Here is an 18,807-nt window from a genome sequence, read left to right on the forward strand (position 1 = left end):
TTCAAAGCCAAGTTTCTTGTTGATCCACTGAACATCCATGGATAGAAAGATCATTGGCACAAATACTTTTAAAATCAAAGTTCCTTAAGTCACACAACTGGGCAGGCACAGACGTGAGATCAAGATGAAGCAAAGGAAATGCCCTTTTCTAAATAAGGTCTGACAAAGCCTCAAAAAGGAACTTTCACCATCAACCTGCTGGCTGCCTCCAGTAATGTCTTCTCACTGCATAACTTTCAGCAGAATATATAATATGGGTCTAAAAGGCAGATATCATAGACATAATGAAGTAGATAGAATGATAAGGTTCTATCGCCATAATATTGGTGCTAATGTCTCACAGATTTTCATGTATCTGCTTGGTTTCTCTGTTTTGCACAGATACTAGCAGTAGAAGCTTTCAGAGCCTAATGTGTAGATTGAAAAATAGTGATATTTTGACTTTTGTACCTCTTGTATCTATAAAAACATTGCATCTAAATATAAAGGGTAGGAATCATAGAACCTCACGTGTCAAACAGCAGTATGTTCACATCCAGTTGCCAGAGCCCAACCCATATCAAAAACCCTTGTTCAGCCTTCAGACTCAGAAGTATTGCTGTTAATATTCATATAGAAAATGTACATGCCCATACTTAAACAAGTAACTCTGGGCTGGCCAAGCATGTGGATGAAAATCATAAGGCAATATAAATCTATAAATAAATCAATAACCAAGGCTTTTCACAAAACCATCTCACAGAGCAGAAATCACACACCAGGCTCCACTAATACCCTGCTTTTCAGCCAGGGTCTTAAGGACTTCTGGAAGGTCAACAGAGCCAAACAGCCATCACCAAGGAGGCTGTTCCATAGATAGGTGCTATGAGAGAAGAGGGATATCTTTGGATCCTGCTAAGTGGTATTGTTATGGAGAGACCCACAACATGCCCACTGGGTCAGATTTGATGGAATGGGCAGACACTGTTGAAGAGAGGTGATCCTTGTGTTATGCAGTCCTTTAAAGGTAACAACAAGCACCTTGAATTGCACCTGGCTAGAACCCTACCTCAAATCCATATAGAATCTCAGTGTAGAGTGTAAAGATGAGCAAAGTCATCCCCTCTCAAAAGAAGCATTCACCATCATCTGGATCCAGCTATTGGTACTTCCCAGGAGTTCCTAACTTCCTAACTAACCAAGAGGGACATTTGAAATATAAATAACAATAATCAAAGTCCTAGGGACCTATTCACTTCCTCAGAACTGATAGAATCAAAATTTCCCCCAGAAAATTTAACAAGATCATGCCCCAGTCACAACCCAAGCAAATTTGTTCCACAAATTCCTTAAATATTACTTACAACAATTCTGCAAAGGCTGGCCTCCCTTGTCCAGAAGAGATCAAGTCACCCAAAATGTGGTTCCCCAGCCAACTATCTGTGAAGGCAATAAGAAGAGAAAAATAAGTATATTTCAGCAGGTTTATCGATACAATCCTGGAAAAAATAATCAAGCAACGAATTTGCGAACACCTAGAAGCAAACAAAGTAATAGCCAAAAGCCAACATGGATTTGTCAAAAACAGATCATGCCAGACTAATCTTATTGCATTCTTTGATAATGTGACAAAATTAGTGGACCAGAGGAATGCCGTCGATATAGTTTACTTGGACTTCAGTAAGGCTTTTGATAAGGTAGACCATAACCTACTACTAGATAAAGTAGAAGAATGTGGGTTAGATAGCATCACCACCAGATGGATTCATAACTGGCTGACCAACCACACTCAACGTGTAGTCCTCAATGGAACTGCATCTACATGGAGGGAAGTATGCAGTGGAGTACCCCAAGGCTCTGTTTTAGGCCCAGTACTCTTCAACATCTTCATCAATGATTTGGATAAGGGAATAAATGGGGAACTCATCAAATTTGCAGATGACACCAATCTGGCAGGAATAGCCAACACTCCAGAAGATAGGCTTAAGATACAGAAGGATCTTGACAAACTTGAACATTGGGCACTATCTAATAAAATGAAATTCAATGGTGAAAAGAGTAAGGTTCTACATTTAGGCAAGAAAAACGAAATGCACAGGTACAGTATAGGTGGTACCTTGCTCAGTAGTAGTAACTGTGAAAGGTATCTTGGAGTCCTAGTGGACAACCATTTAAATATGAGCCAGCAGTGTGCAGCAGCTGCCAAAAAAGCCAACACAGTCCTAGGCTGCATCAACAGAGGGATAGAATCAAGATCACGTGAAGTGTTAATACCACTTTATAATGCCTTGGTAAGGCCACACTTGGAATACTGCATTCAGTTCTGGTCGCCACAATGTAAAAAAGATGTGGAGACTCTAGAAAGAGTGCAGAGAAGAGCAACAAAGATGATTAGGGGACTGGAGACTAAAACATATGAAGAACGGTTGCAGGAACTGGGTATGTTTAGCTTAAGAGAAAGAAGGACTAGGGGAGACATGATAGCAGTGTTCTAATATCTCAGGGTTGCCACAAAGAAGAGGGAGTCAAACTATTCTCCAAGGCACCTGAGGGTAGAACAAGAAGCAATGGGTGGAAACTAATCAAGGAGAAAAGCAACTTAGAACTGAGGAGAAACTTCCTGACAGTTAGAACAATTAATCAGTGGAACAGCTTGCCTCCAGAGGTTGTAAATGCCCCAACACTGGAAGTCTTTAAGAAGATGTTGGATAGCCATTTGTCTGAAATGGTATAGGGCTTCCTGCCTAGGCAGGAGGTTGGACTAGAAGACCTCCAAGGTCCCTTCCAACTCTACTATTGTATTATAATCCCTAATAAAGGATGTTAAACCTGACTACACATTGAGATTGAAATTACATTTCATCTTTTTCTTCCCCCAGTTTGGGTAGAATTTCCTGGCACTCAGAATCTAAAGAGGAGGAAAATATTATTTCTGTAGATGTGAGTTTTCAAGCATGATTGTTGGCCTTTGAAGGTCATACCAGAGGCCACAGTCCAAAAGAATGTTCGGAAACAGGACCAAACCAAACCTAATTTCTATAAATGCATAGAGAATTGAGGGCCAGTTTAAGACTGCAATCTTATATTCAATCATCTATGACAGTGATGGCTAACCTTTTCCAGACTGAATGCCCAAAGCACACCCATGTGCCCAAACCCCCAAAATGCAATGTGGTGTGGGCCCTGCGCATGCGCACCACTCCTCATGCATATGCACCAAGCGCCATGCACATGCACATGCACACACAGCTCCCCACACGTGCCCCACACATGCATGGTAGAGACCCGAAGGCCAGCTGGCTGTCGGGAGGTGCACACGCATGGAGGTTGGCACACATGAATGTGCAGCAGAGCTGAACTGAGGCAACGGCTTGCGTGCCCACAGAGAGGGCGCTACATGCTGCCTCTGGCATGTGTGCCATAGGTTCGCCATCACGGATCTAGGAGGATATCCCATTCAGTATCTCTGAAGAGAAATGCAGAATTATACTGTCAGAATAGTAGCCCTCTTCTGGAAGGTTTAACGCAATGCGGGAAGAAAAAGAAGTCCTCTCTATGTTTATGTATACATAAAATCAAAAATGACTTTTGCATCTTTGATTGGCAAATAGAGTTGAAAACAATACTAATTTGGGGCATGTTTTTCTTAATTTCCAAACATTTCACTAAGAAAAATATAGTTGAGTTTCCAAGCAATTGAAGGAAGAAATACAAAAAGTACCAACTCTTGAGTTTCTTGTTTCATGCTTATTGTAAAACCACTCCCTAAGGGCCTTCCTTATAGTAGAGTTCAAAACTCCAGATAACAACTAGATGGTACCAAAGGGAGATTTTTGTCCTCATTCAGGGATGGTTTGGATTTTGACACTTCAGAGAATATATCCCTAATTATAATTTTAAAGGCAATTTGGAGGATTTAAAAAAAAATCAGACATTTCTTTCCTGGGTAGAGGCAGTTGTGGTTGATGGATCTGAATATATGGACACAGAAATGGAAAGTTGTGAACTATTTATGCAGTAAGGAAAGTTGTTGAGTGAAGCAGGCATGTTTCAAAGGAAGGAGTTGCACATTTCAGATTGAACACAGGACAATCCTCTCTTAGAATGTGTATTTTAATGAAAGGACTACACAGTCCAACTCTCAGGAACCTTGGAATTGTCTATCAACACTTAACACTTGGACAACAGATTATAGGAGATCAAGTGGTCACCTGGGCGTGTACTTTCCATCTATGGGGAGTAGCTATAAATTGTGTTGCATATGCAGATTTCCTGGAACTCTGCATTGCTTTACACCATATTTTCCCTTTTTCATTGATGCATTTCCAATTTTTCGGCAATTCCTCAAGGATCATTTAAGAGCAAAAAAAAGAGAGAGAGAGAGAGAATGGGAGAACAGTTTTTAAACTGAGCTCTGTGGAAAAGCCAGCAAGGACGACTTGATTAAGATTCTGGCATTTTTGTGAATATTTGCTTTTAAAGAGGAATTGGGGCGCTTGGCATACTATTGGCCATTCAGCCAAAATGTTTGAAGAGATATTGGAATGGAAAATAAAATCATAAACTGGCTAAATTCCCATCCAGATTAGAACAAATTGATAAAATGTAGAGATAGGCCATCTTTCTGGAACAAAACAGAAGGGAGCTGACCTCAGAGTTAATCCTAAAGGATGACAACAAACCCCTTTGTACATTTTTCATCTGGAACCTTCACCTTGTGAGCCTTTTGTGGCCTGCCAGCGGCCAGTGGAGCTGGCAGCAGATTCGGATAGTGAGGAGGTTGGGGAGGAACATGGGCCAATCCTGGAGTCTGGGGAAGGCTCTGATGAGGGCTCAGTGTCAGAGGCAGAAAGGGGGCCAGAGCCATATGCAAGTTATCAGATGCCTTCAGAATTAGACATCAGTGAGGCAGACAAACAGCTGAAGCCTTTTCCCAGTGTGCGCATGCTCAGAGTTGTCAGACGAAGGGAACATCTGAAGAAAAGGGGTCGACTTGAGAGTAAGGCCACATGTGGATGAATGGCCCCTCCCAGATGAAATAAAAGAGGAGCGAAAGGGGAAGGGAGTTTGCAGGAGGCCATTAGTTTGCTTAATTGGCTCATGACTCTCTCAGACTCCTTGCCAAGTTTTGCAGATATCAATCAGCCTATCAGCTTTTTAAGCCAGATAAGGTCTGTGACTGTAAATCCTCCCTCAAAAGACTTTGTTGGATGTGAATGAGCAGAATTCACAGTAATTAATAAAAGTCATTTTTGTTGGGACAAGAAGTTTGCTTCAGGTTCTTGGGAAGCCTAGATCAGAACAGAGCCCTCAGGATTATCCCACCCCCTCTCATCAATAACATTTAAGAAGATAACACTGTGAGGTCCTCCTGTACATTAAATGCCAGAGCCAGCCACAATAAACTGTTCATACAAAGGATGCCTTCCGCAGGAGGTCAGACCCAGGACTAGCCGCATTCTAGCTTGTATAGAAGCCAACAAGACTTCACTCTAGATATTAATGAGTGCCTGTGGCATTTGACATGTGTGAGCCTTCCAAATAAGGAACATCTATAGGGACATCTGCAGGGGAGAGTAAAGACTGTGAAGATGGGGATTGCAAAAAAATAATTGAAGTTCTGTCCTTTTGTACAGGTGTGAGCATTGCAAGCCCTTTCAAAAGGGCAGGGCTTCGGTTATGCAGACACATCCACTATCTTGACTTTTTTTTTATCCTTCCCCATCTCAATCTCCTGGAGAAACAACTGAACACTAAAGAATTATAATATAAAATTAGAAAAGGCAAATTATACATGTGGGATAGGCAGAACAAGAAAGGGGACAAGGAAGAGGAAACTTCTAATAATGACATACCATTACACAAATCTGTGGTGTAACCATGCATGAATATTAAATATGGCCCTGATCACTCTGCCTTAAAAAGCCCCCAAGTCGCTAGTCACTGAAATGGTGGCAGATAAATGTAATCAATAAAAATAGCCTTGGGAAGGATTAACAAAACAAAAAGGCGAAAGTTATAATTAATCTGAAACAGCTCACCTAAGAGTACATGTTACAAGGTTGGGTGCTTTTCAGCCTAGAATCAAGATGAATAAGGGATTACAAATAGTCCTTAGTTAATGATCATTTAATCTTTACAAATTCAAAGTTATGGACTTGTGGCCAGTCCTTTAAGCTGCAGCCACTGTAATGGCCCTGTAGTCACATGGTCATAATTCAGGCGCTTTGCAACTAGCTCACAGTTGATGGTTGCATGCCGAAGCCGTTGGTCACATTATCACCATTTGGAACCTTCCCTGCCAGTGTCAAAGTCCATTGGGAAGCCGATCGCAAATGGCAATCGCATGTCATGCCTAATGAACCTGCGGGATTTGCCTAATGACCACAACTGGAACTTCCAGTGCTGCCATCATTAGGGTTGGCATGGTCATGTGACCTTTGCAAATGGGTTGCTTAGCAACAGAGTTCCCAGTCCCAGTTATCATCATTAATGGAGGATAGACTGTACCTCCAACATGCAGTCAGCTTCTCAATCACCACTTCAGGGAAGTCCAACAGGAGTATGTCATCCTTTTGGGATTCCCGAAGTCTTCTGTTGAAATACCATAATTTTGAGGAGTTATTTGTTTAAATTATTATTTAAACTCGGATAATCAAGTTTATGCTTATAGTATCTCAAACATGGACAGTGTTTTAGAATGCTGTTGCTTGCTTACAGCAGGAGAAGTAGAATTTAATAAATTAAAACAAGTTGTGAACGGACTAAATAATTCAACGTCTTGACTACTTTGCACATTAGACAACTGAACATTCTCTGTGTAATCACTAGAAATAGGTCCATATTGCTGGGCCTATGCCTCCCTGTCACATATTGACTAAGACAACTTCTCTATCCAAATCATCGCTTATACTCCTCCCTCCACACAACTGAGATGTTTTGTATTACATGGAAATTAAGTTGTTGATCTGTAAACACAGACAGTTCTAATATCTGTGGGACACATCAAGTCTGGAGCCAACAAGAACTCTTTTCTTTTTGTTTAGTTAGGTCTATTATGCAAGCATTCCCGGAAAGATGTTTACTGCTAAATCCACAGACAGTAGTGTATGGTCACAAGGGGCATTAGAATTACATACCTGCCATGGATCTTCTGTTTCTATCTCTTCTGCTCCCTCTTGTGGAGTGATTTAGCTCTTTAATGTTATCAGAGTCATTTCTTCTGACCAAACATACCTCAGAAGTTACAGCATGAGTGAGAATATGCTGTCATTTGGGGTGGCTTTACTGAAAGGTTTGTAACAAGTACAAAGCTGGCATTATTTGTTTACAGTAGGCTGCTTTTCTGTTTGAAAGAGGCAAGTACAATCAATCAAGTTGTTCAATTTGATAGGCTATTCTGTTAGGGCTATAGTGACATCTAGTGGGTTCAAACAGAGGGTGTTGTGTTGACATTTTTGGTGTTTTTTTGGGAGGGGAGGGAGTTGGTACAATAAGTGCCTTTCTTGGAAAATACTAGAAATATTTTAAGGTCTTAGTAAATTTGATTTTAAATACATTTGTAGTGCCTTGTCATGTGGAAAAAAATAACTCAATGATAGTTGTTGGGTGTAAAGGAGAAAATATTTTTCTTCTCTCCTTGTCCTTGCACTTTGCCTATGAAATCTCAAGTTTCTAAGAACTGGCAATGAAGACAAAATTGTCTCTGGGTATGTTGAATAGAGTAGATACCAAGCGGAACAAAATAACACCAGATTTCTTTTTACCATTTTTCAAATTATAATGGCATTTCATTTCACTTGCACATTGTGTAGGTTTGAACAGTAATCTCCTGAATTCAAGTACACAAGGAATTTCCCAGTTGTTCCATATACTAAATGAACAATAGCTAGATTTATCTGTAGAATTTGATTTCCTGAAATGGAAAAACAATGAACTGACATTTTCAGTATATACATGTTATATAAAGGTAAAGTTTCCCTCACACATATGTGCTAGCCATTCCTGAGTCTAAGGGGCGGTGCTCATCTCTGTTTCAAAGCCGAAGAGCCAGCGCTGTCCGAAGACGTCTCCGTGGTCATGTGGCTGGCATGACTAAATGCCGAAGGCGCACAAAACTCAGTCACCTCCTCACCAAAGGTGGTTCCTATTTTTCTACTTGCATTTTTACATGCTTTCGAACTACTAGTTTGGCAGAAGCTGGGACAAATAACAGAAGCTCACTCTGTAACACAGAGCTAGGGATTCGAACCGCTGAACTGCTGACCTTTCTGATCGACAAGCTCAGCGTCTTAGCCACTGAGCCACCGTGTCCCTCTATGTGTTACATAGCATTAGCTAAAATGCTATTACATAGCATTAGCTAAAGTTTACGACCACATTATAAATATGTTTCTTGTATCTGGCAGGGTGAAAGGTGAAAAAACCCAAACTATTTACCCTGAGGTAAAGTTAATTTACAAACTTTTAAGACAATAATCTTTAGACTTTGACATTTCACCATTCACTCACCTCTGTCCAAAAAAGGTGCTTTTTTTGAATGGTTTGTTTCCTCTAATATATCACACAGATGTGCAGTCAGAAATTAAACCCATTTCAGATGATTGTCTGAGCTGTTAGCACACTGCTTTTTTAAAAAAAACACATGTGCACGCACAAATTCAAAACTACTTCAGCACTCTTTCCATTAATTATCTGCTGCAGTTCGCTGTTAGTGTTACTGTCAGCGTTAACTGTTACTTCTAAAATATTTCCTGGCAATAATTCTTTTGCAATTTGTTAAAGGAGAACTGGGTTTGGGCTCTGCTCTCTCTCCCCCCTCCCCTTTCTTTCTTTTAAATGCTCAACTTCATTTCAAAATTTATAGGCAGCATTTAAAAGAATCTTAAAGGCAATTTACCTGCTGTTTTTTTTTTAAATACACATGAAATGTTACTCATTGAAACATATGGGCTTAGATCAAAGTGCCCGTGAGCATAGCTCCAGCCAGAGTTATGCTATTGTTTGTTAAAGGGAAAAATACATGGGTTTTGCCAGTTCTGTCCCCCTTCTGCCCCCTGAGCATTGTCCCAGAGAGTTTAACCCGGTGGGTAGCTTCCTTCTTCCTTCTCTGCTAGTGGGCGACATGTAAAATGTATGTTTAGTTATGGCACTCTGCATGTTGTCATTTAATCCTGTTTTAGGAGTTGTTAAAGGTACCTGGTTTTGGATTATTTGCTTGTTAAGTACCAGGTAAAGCAACTCAAATGATAGCAAAGAAAACCTCTTGCTATGAGATACAGGAGATAGCCATTCCAGGGATGGTGGAGGATAATAATCGCGATAATGATGATGGCAATTATGTTTATGAATGTTTTATCTTCACAGTGGCTATCGGGTCAGATTAATTGTTCATCTAGCCCAGCACTGTGAGTTGGCAGCTCTTCTGGAACTCAAGTGGAGACCTTTCTTTCCCCCTGATATTCAGTTCTTTAGCTGGACCTTTTGTTTATAAAATGCTGTATGTGCTCTACCTCTCAGCTATATTCCTCCCTCCACAGCTGATGTAGGTCAGACTGGCTGAATGCCAGTAGTTGAGTTATCTCCACAAACCAAGCACAGACTGAGTAATGGTCTATTCTGTGAAATGAAACTCTACTTTTTAGTCCTCTCCTGTGCTCCCATTCAGTCTTTCTTCTCATATTCATGCTGCGGAGCTGAATAACTTTCCTTCTATTCAGCAACTTCTTTCAGCCTAATGTGATGAACTGTGATTACCCAGATTCCCTGCTACGAGCATGGTCATGCTTGCTAAGGATGATGATAGCCATAGTGTAATATCATTAGAGAAATGAGTGGATGGAGGAGATGCACCAAAGAAGTGGATCTGGTCTTCTGGGTATGGCTTAATCCATGTTGCTGTTCACCTCATGTACTCATGAAGATTATTTACAGAGTCAGCATATTACCCCCAACAATCTAGGTCAGGGGTGTCAAACTTGCGGCCTGTGGGCCAGATGCATCATGCGCTGCCCACGCCTATCCCCACTTTAGCAAATGGGGGGAAAGTAATGATACGTCACATGACAAAAAACATAACTCCGCGATCATAACTCCTGATCTAGGTGCTCATTTCACCAACTCAGAAAGATGGAAGGCTGAGTCAACTTTGAGCCAATAAGAATCCAACAGAAGGAAGTCATCAAAATTAGCCTTCCATATTGCATTCTAACCACTGTACCACCACAGCTCTTTGTTCTTAGAAATCTAGTACACAATCGTTATATTGTTCAGGAAACTTATCAGGGCTTGAACAGATTATTTACATTTGGACGGAAATCTAGATTTGCTTTCAATAATATGCGAAATGGCCTTGATTCCACGTGAAAGCTGTACTTTGCAATTATCCAAAATGTCATTCCTAATACATAAAAGATGTCTTCATAATGCATTACAAAGCTTGACAAATATGCTACTCTAAAGCCTCTAGCCAGCTGATTTGGCTAGAGGCAGGTGTCATGCACACTGCCTTTGTGTCAGTAGCAAAACTTTGATCTTCATTTTGCATTACTACTCCTTCAGAGGGTCTTTCCTTCTTTGTTCAAAGCAAAAATAAGTAGTGAGTCAGCATATGTCTATTTTTCAATCAGCAAGGGAAACATTTCTCTATCAGCAGAATGCTTGGAGAAGCCTTGCAAGTCAGATTTCAAGGTGCAGATTCAAACTGGAGTTATGTCATTATTGTGGAGGTCTCTCCGATGTAAATTCAACCCTGAAAAAACTCTGATTCAGTCATCAAGAGCATAGTTAGAGAGTAGATGGCAGAATCACGATATCTTGATAATGCTTCATGTTACTGCTTCATGATAATGCTTCAGTTAGTGGGGCAAGGTTTCCTTGCTTATTCTGTGATGTCCGTGCTTTTCTCTGCAATATTTTTTATTGCCTTGTGTATTCTTCACAGATTACATAATGGGCATATTCTGCCAATTTGGTGTAAAGGACAGTAGGTGTATCAGAACAGTAGCATAAGATGCTCTTAATCTTTCCAATTGTTTCTGAGAGCAATGTTGATCAGCTGGAACCTGTGGAGTTTTGGGAAACCCATCCACTTTTATTGCTTAGGAGCTATTAGTTGACAGACAAAGAACACACTGTTATTACCCTGCTGCTCTTAGCAATGGAGAAGGAGCAGCTTGATAGATTGCCTCAGCTTTAGGAATTCTTTTGTCAGTTTTCACATCAAGTGCAGTTGTACATTTTGTATTGGGCCTAAGCCTAGAGACAACATAGCAAAGTCCAGCCAGGTCCAATCCTTTATTTGCTTACACCTAACGGATGGAATCTTGCCCAACTAAAGCTATATAGCCTTTCAATCTGCTAAATATACCCTGAGAGATTTTAGGATGTGACCAGCCTTAACCTTCTCCCTACCACACACACACACAGTTTGAGACTGTGATATCTCTTAATCTGGGTCTCTGTGGGAAAGCTCTGGGTTGGCAAAACTCTCCTAGTGACGCATTCCATCACATTTTGGTGCTTTCGATATGTAACTAAATATTGATTTACCCTGAAGAAAGTGAGAGACACAACCTGTCTAAATTAATATTTTTATTGTGCATAAAGAGAGGGAGAGTTTGGTATAGTGCAGCGATGGCGAACCTTTTTTGGCTCGCGTGCCACAAGTGGGGGGAGCGCAGGGGGGTCATGTGCGGGCGTGCCGCACCCATAATGCAATGCACGACCCCAGTTGCGCATGCGCGCACAACAGGCGTGACCCACCCCCATTTTTACATGCTTCTTTCACCCTCCCCAGGCTCCAGAGGCTTTATAGGAGCCTGGGGAGGGCGAAAAGAGCCTCCCCGCCCCCCCGGAGGCCCTCCAGAGGCTTCAGGGACCATCCGGAGACTTCCCTGACGCCTTCGGAGCGTTTAAAACAACCCTCCGAGCAAACCAGAAGTCACTTTTTCACACTCCGGAGGCTTAAGGGAAGCTGCTGAAGCCTCTGGAGGGCCTCCGGGGGCGGGGGAGGCTGTTTTCCCTCTCCCCAGGCTCCTATAAAGCCTCTGAAACCTGGGGAGGGTGAAAAAAGCACACCAAAAATGAGGGGAGCACTGGTTGTGCGTGCATGCACGCTGGGGTCATACGCATAGCATTATGGGTGTGGCATGCCCGTGCACGGCCCCCCCTGCTTTCCCCCCACTTTTGGCACGTGAGCCACAAAAGGTTCACCATCACTGGACTAGTCCATGCTGACACTAGGATGGGGGGAAAAAACTGTCCTAAGGACACAAAATATTAATAATACATAATTGTGCATAAGAATGAAGCCATATAACAAGGAAGTTTTTCTTATTGCAATATACAAGCGAAGTTTCTATACTAGGTCATCATTCCAGAGTTTAAATTCTTTGCTTTTTTTTCTTGCCTTTCCAAGCCAATAGATATTCTCCCATTCTCTTGATGGCCTTGGAATTAACATTTCTATCCTTCGTATCTCTTTCCTTGAATCTTTACTCTCCTTCATTCTAAATAATGCATTTTTTAAAAAACAAAACTGTTACTGTCGGTATTTTTCCCATTTCTCCATTTGGAAAACTGTATAACAGCATTAGCCTTTCTAGACATTCAAGTGAAAAGGAACCATATCTCCTACTTTCTTTATAATGGTTCTTTAGTCAACTCAAAATTGTCGGGACTGTAGCTCCCAGTTAGCAGCAGAATATATAAACTGGGATTAAGAGAGAAAAGAAAATATGTTTCCTGTAGTTATTTTAGAAATAGTTCCTATACTTGGTAGTATAGGAATATTTAATCCTTATCACTATTTTTTAGATGGGAATGACATATAATCCCTTTTGGTGTGCAAACTAGATTGGATAGCGAAATGTAATGCATTTTCCAAAGCATTTTGTTAGGTCTCAGATTCTTTGGTTACTGTTTCCTGCTGCCAGTAAACATATTTTCTTATGGTTATATGGTTGTTCCTGATCTCTTACTGAGAAGAAATGCATTACTTCTCTATCAAAGTGCAAAAATATATGCATTCAATCCATATAGTTGGCATGCATTATGTATTCTGGCACAGTTTGAGTTATTTTGAAGGGAATTAGGATCCCCAACTCCCTCTCACACATTTTTTCCTCCACAAAATATTATCTGTCCTAAATTCAAAATGCAATGAGCCAGGACTACCTTGACATCAGTGACTTTTTCCCCTCCAAATTACATTTCAAATGTTATTGGATCTAAATGAAATTCAGATAAAATTAGTTGAATCGTATGATCTTCCATTCAGTTTACGTTGTGTATCAAACCTTTTTTACGTTTTTGTCAAAGGCTGACAGAGTTCCCAGGAAAGGTCCATGTATCTTTCAGAATTACAAATAAAGTAGCAAACATGGACTTCATCACTGACAAAAGGACATAAACCCAGTGAGTCGCAGAGTTGTGGAAGGATCAGGCTATTGGGTAGACAATACTTGTGTGGCACAATATAAACTGAACGGAAGATCGTATTGTTCATCTAATTTTATCTGAATTCCATTTAGATCCAATAACATTTGAAATACAATTTGAAAGAAAAGCCAGAGATTTCATGAGAGTCCTGGCCCATTGTCTTTTTGAGTATACGACAAATAACCTAGTCTGAATGAAGTGTGTGGCTTGATGGCAGAGGGTACATGTCCGCTAATAAATCATGCATAATGAGATATAAAGTAGACGTAGTACTATGTTGCTAAATTTGTCTATGTACTTTGATGTATGTATGTGTGTGTGTGTGTGTGTGTATGTATGTAAACACACACACACACACACACACACACACACTGTTTGGGCTTCTAAAATTTGCCCTAATATTTAAGGAATACTTCAGTGCCATTGCATGACTCATTAGCAGCTCCTTAAATAACTAGTTTTGTATCATCCATCCATCCATTCACTCATTCATCATCACCCTTCTTCTGCTGGAAAAAAAAATTAAAAGAGTAAACAATTATGGTTCTGGTCCCATGTAATGCACATCTTGCCATCCCTTTTCTAGGTATCACCTCAAATATACAATCATTAACTTGAGATGCACCAAATTTGGGAATGGGATGAAAAAAACTGGCTCTTCTAATCCATCCACGCACACACAGCTGCCCCCATGTCTTTGTTTAAAGCATTGAGAGACAATATATCTAGTATTCTTCCCTCATCTGGTGCCTTCCAGATTTAGAAGCTGCCATTTCAATGCATCTAGAAGTGCCAGAATGGAGGAAGCCAGTGTAGAGGACTCTAATTCTAACCCATCATTCATTTAAATGGACATCTGGATGTCAGAGGAAGTAATTAGAGAAGGCAACCAAGACAGGGTGCTTATGTTTGTGCAGCATTCAATGAATATATAATGTGAAACAGCCTCTATTCATAAGAATTTATGTAGACATAGATTAAAATTTAAAGAAGGAGTGAGCCAAGACAGCAGAAGCTTTGAACAAACTCTCTCACAGTGCCTCAGTAATACTATATCATGCTTTTTAGGTCAAATTGGATGGGGGTATTGTGAAGAATTTTTAGTTTTAAACAATAGTTCCACCACTAGCAGAACTTGATGACATAAGATAGATTTACAGGTTGTTTATTTACTGAGAGAGCATGTCATTGTCTATTAATCAGGATATTATTAGATTTGCACATGGCAGGCCACAGCATAAGCAAGGTGATACTATATAGAAAAGCAAAAATTAAATTCAAAATATGCTTGATAGGTTAATGAATTGGGGTAAAACCAATAGAACAGAATTTTAATAGAGACAACCCCAATGAGAAGTTCTTCATTTAAAAAGAAAGAAATCAAATATACATAAATAGAATGAGGAAATATCAGGCATGATACTGCAGTAGTATATGCAAAAAAGAATAAAGAGCTGAATATGAGCAACTCTGAATTAGAGCTGCTAAAAAGAGCATATGCACAAGTAGAAGTGTAGCATCCAGATAATAGGAAGCAAAATTTTGCATTTTATTCTTCATTTGTCATGCCACATCTCAAAAGCTGGGCCCAGTTTTGGGAACTTTGTTTTAGGAAAAATGTTGAAAGCCTGAAACATAAACAACACAAGGCAATGATGGTGATCATGGGACAAATAAATGAAATTTAGAAGGAGAATTTTTAAAAAAATGACTCTGCTTAGCCTTAATAAAAGGGATGTTATGAAGAAATATAAAATGTTAATTTGGATTCCTTCCTTCAATGAGCATAGATTTGAACTCAGTGCCCTATGTGTCCTTTCCCAAGTGTGCGACTGCTCAGACAATGCAAGGGGCAGGAATCAAGGTTTATAAATCATTTCAGAAGATACCACCCTGCAAATGACTTTTGTGAGAAAAGAAATGTCAGCGTAGCCTTTGCTTTGCATAATTTGAGAAAATCGCCCTGCCTGTTTTGATTTCCTAACTTTTGAACTCCCAGCATTGCAAAATTACCCTTCTATGAGGTGTTCATCCATTTTTAAGCACCATCAGGTTTTTCAGATGAGACAAAGCCGGGTAAATCAATTCTGCCAGCAGGACTAGTTGGTACCTTATCTGAATGTACCTAATCTGCACCTTTCTGGTCTTTTCACTTACTGGAATACACCAACTTCTAGGGTTGCACAGATTTGTCTGTAAATAGTATGCAGAGTGTTAAAGGGAAATTAACTAATGACAGATCGGTAGAACTGATAAAAAGAAATACAGGAATACTTCCTTTTGATAAATGCACAGGCAAATACACACTCTTTTATATACATTTTTTACATGATTTTTTCCCCTCATAAACTCCCAAATTAAGGTGAGTGCAGGACAGAATTGAAGTTATCATTGGGAAAATAAGAGATTGAATGGAATTGAGCTTGGCAGATACCACACTTCCCCTTGAATGTCTAGATGGCTCCTTATTCTGGCCTGAATCTTTTGTAGTAAGACTCTTTCCAGATCCCATAATGAACTGTCCGTGGTCCTGTTCCTTGGCAGAACTCATGCTGCCTTCTCTTAATTAGACTTCAGCCTGGAACTAAGAAGATTTTGTGAGATAGTCTTAAATTGGAAGTTCAAGATATTTTGTCAAAAGTATCCAAAATACTGACATTTTAGAGGAAAATAAATTAAACAAAGCTGACTTTGAGATGTGAAAATTCCAGGGTAAATGTTCTCCCTCTGATTATTATTTCCCGAGTAACAGGGCCCTTTGATGCCTAAGGTAGAAATGCTAAATGGTGCAGTGCAAACAAGCGTGCACTTCTGTGGAGATAAATATTTATCAATTAATTAAATAACTGACACTTTTTCCCACTGAGGCAGACTTAATGGTAGATCAAATGTGGGTTATGTTTTACAGACTTCTTAAATGATTAAAAAATAATAATTGAACCACTGAAGGTGAAATAGAATCATCTGAATCTGTCATTAAGCAAAAAAAATTAGGAGAAGAAATACACATGATGTACGTAAATGTTCTCTCCCTCCCCCCCCCCTCTCTCTCTCTCTCTTTCTCTCTCCACAAATAGGAATGAGAAGCAAACATTGTGCAAATACACAGGATGTTTTCATTCCCCTGCTCTGGGATTTATCAAAGTAGCTTCTAATGGTTTGTTTTTTTATTGTGTTTTAGATTTTGCGTGGGGGACAAGTTTTTCCTGAAGAACAATATGATCTTGTGTCAGATGGACTATGAGGAGGGGCAACTGAACGGAAGCTTTGAGCCCCAAGTTCAATAGCAAATCCAGTTTGGCTGAAACACTGTGGAATGGACGTTCAGCCACAGCTAGCAGTGAAGGGCGTCTCTCAGCTTGCCTGCAATATTTTTTTAATCCTTGGTCCCCAAAGGACGATCTACATTGTAGTATTTCTTCTCACACACACGCACACACACACACACGCATAAATAACACACAACAGTTACAATTTTAGATGTACAGTTGTGCCTGCTTAGCTGAGCACTGCATTTGCCTGTATGTTTGTGAGTTGGGAGGGGGGAGTTGGGGGGAAAGCTCTGTACAGTCTGTTTTTCTGTATATAAACTGGAACATTTATTTTATGAAAAATGTAATGCAATTTTATTACAGGTGTGAATTAAAAATTATGAATGTTTCCTGGCGATGCTAAAACTCTTTTTTGTTTATATGGAAAGGCAACAAACGCTCACAGCTCACCCTAAATTAGCCACCTAGTATAAGAGCTGGCAGACAGCTGAGGCAGAACAACTGGAAGACTTCAGGCAATTTTCAGTAAACTTGCAAAAATTGGTGACTTGCAACTGATTAACAAGAGCAACAATGATTACACACACTGCCTTTTAAATTATACTGCTGATGTTAAAAAAATCCAATTTGGAACAATTAGAAACAAAGTTCAGAGTAGAAGAATGCTCTTCTTCATTCAGATGTGGAACACAAAATATCTTTGTTGGTTCAGGATTCTTTATTTCTAGATGGTTATATTTTCTTCCCTTTGTTACTCAGGCAAATAAACCACTTCACTCTTTAAGCAGCATATACTTCATCATAAGCTTTGAAACTGCACATAATGCCAGCATTAGTAATAATTTATCCCACTGCAGTAAGGAAACACTCTCTGATAATAACAAAAGAAAAAGAAAAGAAAACCTACAGAAGGAGCAGAATATCCACTTTACTCCACCAAAAACATCCAGAACAACAGCGCATAGTGGGTTTCTAAGTTCTGAAAGGGTTGGCACTGCTTTAGCCCCGGGGGAGTCAAGAAGGGGTTTAGCAACAGAGGACCATGTTCAAGGCCGTAATCATAACACTTTCATTCCAATGTCCTATGATCCCCAACTGCTTTTTTAAAAAGGAATTGTGTGAATGGGTTATTCATGAAATCAGCATTTGTGTCCTATATGGAACTACCCAGAAAAAAGGTGTGAGCCTTCTGCTTCACCATACAAATTCATCAGCCGGTTAAAATCTGATGGTGAATCCTAGCTCTTTGCTGGGCTTCTGTATCTTCTTCTTGGCTCAGAAGCAGCTGCTCCAGTGGTGCTAATCCCAAGTCATGCCAGGGGGTAGGATAGCCAAAATCTAAACGCCATAGATTTAAGCCACCAAGCAATTATTATATTGTCTCTGTTTGTTTGTTTTATTAGATTCCTCTCCCAAATCCCACCCCAAGCATCAGCAATAAAGAGGAGATTTGGAGTACACACATGAACAGTTAAACATTTGGAGGTTGGAGCTACTTTCTAGCTCTCTTACAGTCCAGGCAATCATTTGTTAACATCTGTACCATGCAAGCTTCTATGCAAATGCCGTTTCCATTCTATTGTGCTTTGCCTCTTTCAATTTGGAACTGAATTCAATTCTATTGTACCGGTGCTAATGGTTTTTTAAAACATCATTTTAATGCTCAAGATTTTTTTTAACTTCATGGGAAAGAGAGAGAGAGAGATCATAAAGAATTGTGATCTGTTTTTATAGAAGCTGCAACAAAACACTCGGAATTTTACATTAAAAAAAATCAGAACAGACTTTATATAAACATGGTCATAAATATATGAGAAAGTACCAACTAAAACTGCCTGCTTGTTCTTAAGTACAAAATAAAGACATCTTCTTTCCCCACACACACACACACAAAAAGGAATCCAGAATAAAAATGCAATCGTGAATTTTTGTGTGAACACTGCAGATTTGCTTAATAGAAACAAGAATTGAATCCCAGAATAATGTGGTTGAATAATCGCCGCAGCTCTGAAGAACAGAGAGCAAAAAACCTACTTGATAGTGCTGTACTCATCACTCAGCATAAATATTCATTCGGGGAAATCAGAGCTGGGTAAATGGCATTTAGCATTAGCAG

The 18,807-nt window shown here is 39.8% G+C and overlaps 1 protein-coding gene across 4 annotated transcripts in view; it reads left to right on the forward strand.

Annotated features, from left to right (window-relative positions):
• The window catches only part of LMO1 (LIM domain only 1), a 138,028-nt gene extending 120,952 nt beyond the window's left edge, over positions 1-17,076 (forward strand). For all 4 annotated transcript variants that reach the window (XM_081946572.1, XM_081946574.1, XM_081946573.1 and 1 more), the window contains one exon: positions 16,601-17,076. In XM_081946572.1, coding sequence (XP_081802698.1) covers positions 16,601-16,706 — 106 coding nt within the window. In that variant the 3' untranslated portion in view covers positions 16,707-17,076. The remainder of the gene's footprint in view (positions 1-16,600) is intronic.
• The last annotated feature ends 1,731 nt before the right edge of the window (positions 17,077-18,807 follow it).

Source organism: Natrix helvetica (assembly GCF_964273705.1).
Source record: "Natrix helvetica genome assembly, chromosome: 1".
Taxonomy (NCBI): domain Eukaryota; kingdom Metazoa; phylum Chordata; class Lepidosauria; order Squamata; family Natricidae; genus Natrix; species Natrix helvetica.